This window comes from Alligator sinensis, unplaced genomic scaffold (assembly GCF_000455745.1).
Source record: "Alligator sinensis unplaced genomic scaffold, ASM45574v1 scaffold71_1, whole genome shotgun sequence".
NCBI classification, from domain to species: Eukaryota; Metazoa; Chordata; order Crocodylia; family Alligatoridae; genus Alligator; species Alligator sinensis.
This window is the reverse complement of record NW_005841834.1, coordinates 4,830,910-4,836,222: the sequence shown is the minus strand read 5'-3', so window position 1 is coordinate 4,836,222 and position 5,313 is coordinate 4,830,910. Positions and strand designations below refer to the sequence as shown.

General features: G+C 50.3%; 1 protein-coding gene across 1 annotated transcript in view; it reads right to left on the bottom strand.

The window, feature by feature from the left end:
- RPL7 (ribosomal protein L7) overlaps window positions 1-2,517 on the bottom strand; it is a 10,943-nt gene extending 8,426 nt beyond the window's left edge. Inside the window, 3 exon segments of the mRNA XM_006015300.2 lie at window positions 1-135; window positions 847-949; window positions 2,373-2,517. Of these exon segments, the coding sequence (XP_006015362.1) occupies window positions 1-135; window positions 847-949; window positions 2,373-2,386 (252 nt within the window). The 5' untranslated portion in view covers window positions 2,387-2,517.
- Window positions 2,518-5,313: the final 2,796 nt, after the last annotated feature.

The following is a 5,313-nucleotide window of genomic DNA, read 5'->3' as shown; positions in this document are numbered from 1 at the left end:
TTCAGCAGGTACGTAATAATTGCCAGCTTTCCGAGCCATGCGAGCCATACGAATCTCCTGCCTATACATTTTCCTGTATTCCTTGTGGTAGGCCTGAGCTCTCCCATAGATTAGTTCTCTTTGTGCCTTACGAAGCTGAAATTAGGATATAACGTCAGGCAAAGACATAGCACAATGAAGTTAACCTACAGCAGCTCAATAACAAGGACTCCCAGGCATAAGCAACCTTCACAAAACGTGGACTTTAGTTTGTTAGGATGTCTACATAATTAATGTAGAAAGATCAACTTCAACTTTAAACACACAGCAGCATTGCTTAAGGACTGCCTGTATGCATGAATCCTAATTTATCACCCAAAATGCTACTGAAGCATTTTGGGTGATAAATTAGGACAAACCAGCAGGTTGTTTTTTTTTTTTAAACTTAGGATACAGGGACGGTCACAGTGACATTTTTGACAAAGCTGCTGAAGGGCTTTATAGATATGCCAACAAGAAGCATACTCCTAATGCCCAATTCCTACTGGACAGGATACCTTCCTGTAACAGCTTTCTTTTGTCCACTAACAAGCACTTATCTCTGCTCTACAAGCAATCACCTCTGAACTTTAAAGCTTAAGACTTCCCATAAGAGTACTTTCCTAAAACCTGTTTTCTGTTAAGAGAATCAGAACTCTGACTGAAAAACAACAGGTTGAATGTTTATTTAATCATTATTCATGTCAGAGAATTTTACCAGTAAGAAAGTATTTAACAAAAATATTAGACTTGTACAGTTCCTCACTTCAAGAACTGGCTTTAATGCACAGCAAAATATTTTATTAAAGCATACTTGTAACTGTTTACCTTTTTTTGAACCAAGAGCCTCTTCAGGCGCTTAGCCTTTATATCTGCAAAAGCCTTTCGCTTTTTCAAAAGGCTTTCGGGGACCGATGGCACGTTCTTTGCTCTGTACGATTAAAAAACAAAAATAAAAACCAGGCTATTACCTTATACATACACCACCTGATCAAATAAATGCAGATTTGGATTACACAGAAATTATGTTTTGCTTCCTTTCCCCATGCTCTCTATCATTGCTAGCTTGTACCTAGCCTGAACTCTTCTTAGCATTATAACAACAACATAGAGCATCTTTCACAAAGATGGAGAAGCCTATATTGCTTTATGTAACCACACACTTACTGTGTATAGAAGCTACATTTTAGTGCCAGAATTTAACTCCAAACTTGAAGACACTGTTTGAGAATTGGTTTGTTCCACTTAACAAGCAAGCCTCATATTTACAAAGAGGAAACAGGAGTCTCTATTAAACATCTTACATTTAAGCCTAGCTATATGCCAATAACTTGCTTTAAAACAGCACAGCAGTGGTCTGCCATGACGCTATGTAACCTGAAAACCAATTAAATCAGTGTTTCTCAATCTGTGGGTTGCAACTCAAAAGTGGATCGCAACAATATATGAAAGGCTCATGAACAAACTTTAAAAATGGACTCTCCTTTAGAGGAGAAAAATGTGGGAAACTGTGGCTTTTCCCTTGCAGGCTGGCAGAGTCCAAGCCTACAAGGATCTGCTTGGGGCCCATACGCTGAGGGGTTGGGGCCTGAGGACAGCGGGTCAGGAGTGAGAGGGGCACTGGACTGGGACTGGCCACTGATGTTGACAAAAGGGTCCTGGTACACAGAAGGTTGAGAACCCCTGAATTACATCCGATAAAGCATCTTCAGGCTGAAAGAGGTTTCAGGTCAAGTGCTGTCCTCAGGTACCGTATGTAGTTGACTTTGCTCTGAGGCTTGGTCTGAAAGCATCTCCAACAAACCAGCAGACAATCCGGGTAAGTCCTGGACCTTTTATTAGACCAAGGAACCTCACCTGCCCGCGTCCTTAGACCAACACAGCTACAACCTGCATCTCCAAGAAACCGTGCAGGTCCAGGCACTAACAGTGCCTGGCTCCTCCATGTTGCCTGCGGAGCTACGGGCCCGGATCTCTCCACACAAGCGTCAACAACCGCTGCCTGCTCGCAGGCGCAGCGAGGTAAGGCCACAAGGGGCCGGTCCCTTGCGCTCGGGGCCCAGGGCAGGCTCCAAGTCAGCACCCCGCTCCCCCGGCTCGTACGGCCTGAACCACAGCACCGCTCCCGGCTCATGCCCCCGACCCAGCCCGCCCTCAAGCCCTAAGCCGCGCGGAGACCCGGGGCCTTTCCTATGGAGCCCCAGGCAGCACAGAGCCCGCCCCCGGGGCGGCTAATGCGGGCGGCCGCACGGCGGCAGGGGCCTGCTGGGCGCGCTCCAGCGGCGGGACCGAGGGAGGGGGGACCCGCCGGCCCCGATCCCAGCGGATTGTGCCGAAGAACGGGCCGCACTCACTCTTTGCCCGCCATGATCGCCACCGGAAAGAGAGAGCGCGCGCATGCGCACCGCACGCTTAAGGAGCCGGCGCGGCGGGAAGGGCCCCTCTTCCCCAGACTAGGTGACTAAGGCGGTGCCTGACATGTGCGCAGGTGGCTTCGCTGCTGCCTGTGTTGAAAGGGTGCGGGAGTGCGTGCGTGGCCTGGAGGACGGAAGTGGGCGGGGTCGGGCCTTAAATACCCGCTGGGGATTAGGTGCTTTCCGCAGGAGTTTTATTACAAGCGCGTGAAGTGAGCGGCGGGTTAGGGCCAAGTTCAGAACAGCTGGACCCCGGGCCACACCGCACTTCCTGAGACTGTAGGCGCGGCTGCCCTGTGGGGCTGCGGACCGGACGGGACCGGACCGGGGCTTCAGCAGAGCCCTTGTGCCTGGGGAAAGGTGCCTCCCACCCCTTGCTGACACAGAAGGGGCTCTGTGCACCCCCAAGAGCTGCTCAATGTAATTAATCCATTGACCCTAAAATAATTAACTCGCCCTTCTAGGATTACTTGCTCTTCTTGTGGTGGCATCATTGTCAGTCCCTCAGTAGAGAAGGATTGTCTTACTTGTGCGTCTGAAGATGGCTGAGGCGGCCTGTCTCGGGCTGACAGACTCTGTTGCTGCTGGGGCATGTTTTCTCGTGGGATGGGTGGCTCTGGGTTGTTGCTTTTGTCGGTGAGCTGCTGTTTCTGCCACTCCCGTTTTCCATCTCTTGTTATCTTAAGGTTTTAAAGTACTGAGATCCTTGCAGCAGATGCTTTGTCCATCTGGGGCATCCTGGCTGATAGCCTCCCATTACTTGATGTCAACATTGCATTTTTTTTCAAGTTGGCCTTGAGGATATCCTTGAAGTGCTTCTTCTGCCCTCCTCTCGAGTGTACGCTTTGAGTTTCTGGAGTCAGACATTTGGATGATGTGGCTGGCCCAGCAAAGTTAATGTCTGTTGAGCATCACCTCCGTGCTCATGGTGTTTGATTGTGAGAGGACACTAATGCTGGTGTGTCTGTCTTCCCACTGGATTTGTAGTATCTTCTGCAGGCAGCAGTGATGATACTGTTCCAGCGACTTGAGGTGTCTCCTGTACATAGTTCACATCTTGGTTCCATACAGTAAAGTGGGCATTGCAACTTAATAAACCATGAGCTTGCTTTTGGATCCAATATTGCGATCTTCAAACACCTGTTTACTCAGACATCGGAAGACTGCACTTGCCCAATTGAGGTGACTGCAGGTGTGAAGGTAGTGTTGGAGTGAAGCCACAGTGGCCCAAGAATGACGTGAGGGGCAAGGCTGTTTTGGTAGTGGTATCTTTTCATGGACCAGCTACACAGTTGGACTCAAATTGGACAAGTGGTCCAATGCAAGATTACCCCCACACTCCTTACCCAACATCCTTTCCTCTGGCAGGTGTTGACATTATGAGAGATGGAATTAATAGCAATATCCAAAATGTGATACCTGATCAAATGCCCTTATTGCAATGACATCAGTGAAATTAAACAGCAAGTATGCAACAGAATGAATGCTCACAGAAAAAATATAAAGCACAGAGACCTATGTTTACCATTAGGAGTACACTGCTCACAGAACAGCTGCTCTGTCTCTGACCTCACGATCCTCATGCTCAAAGGAAATCCACTGAACACCTTTAAAAAGCAAACAAGAATAAAAATTCATAAGCTGCCTGGAACTTAAGAGCAAAGGACTAAACACCAATATCAGATTTATGGCCTATTATAATTTATGCAACTCCTGAATACTTTCCACACAAAGAATGTGAGGCTGACCCTTCCATTCTCCCTTTTGGCGGGCCTTGATCCAGCTTTTATTTCCTTTGGCTAATTTTGGACATTGCAAGACTGGTGGGGGGAGGAACCCTGTGCTTTACCAGAAGAGGCATTGTGTTAGTCTGACCGGGGTCTGCAGCGTCTGTATAAATTGGGCGCTTTGGAGAGGCTTTTTTCAATCAGCTATTAGATAAAAATGCTAAGAAGTCTCACTCAAGCTCCCAATCTATACAGATGTTGGGCAAGCTGGGTCCAACTAATGTGATGTCTCTTCTGGGCTTTACCCCCACTACATAGTTGGTCCTGTAAATGAAATCTTAAGAAATCCTTGCCTCTAGCATTTGAAAAGCAGCTCTACCAGTGTTTCATAGATGCACATGTAAGAACTACTATTCATGTTCGCACTCGCTCGACTGGAGGCTATTCTCCACCAAGGCTCCTTGATGGGCCTTGAGGTGACTTAAGAGTCTAATTCTTGAGCCACAGAAGTTGCAGGTCTTTCTGCAGGGGAGAGGGGGCCCTAGGCAGAGATTCTCACTGTGCATGTGTGCTGCACCTTACTCCTGGCCATAAGCAAACCGGGGGAGCTGAGCTATACATAAGGCCCATAAGCAGCGGAAACAACGCTAGGAGCTTGTCCCGGGCGGTGCGGACGTGCCCCAGCACCTGGTCGTGCTCTGGGATCTGCACCGCCCGCTTCTGCGGACGCGCCAGGCTGCAGTCAGCCCGGCCCGCCCGGAAGGACTACAACTCCCGGCATGCATCTGCCGGCGGCTCCCGGCAGCCGCACTGCCCGCTGGGACGCGTAGTCCCTGCAAGCTCCTGCCTCACGGCAGGCGCCGCGCGCCGCTCTGCATCCTGGGACAGACAAGTAGTCCACTCGCTCCAGTTTACAGACCCCGTTTCACCCGACTGCACGGTTCCCGCCAGGGGGCGCCGCGCCCCCTACCGCCAAGCGGCTTCTGTTGGGGAGCCCCACATGCCCGCTGAGGCAGCGCTTGGAGGAGGCGGGGCTTCGGCTCGGGGCGGGGCCAACACGCCAGCTGAGGCAGCTGCCGAGCAGCTCGGAGGGGGCGGAGTTTAGACTTGGGGGCGGGGCTTGGGTGGGGATGGGCTTTGGCGGCTGCGGCTCG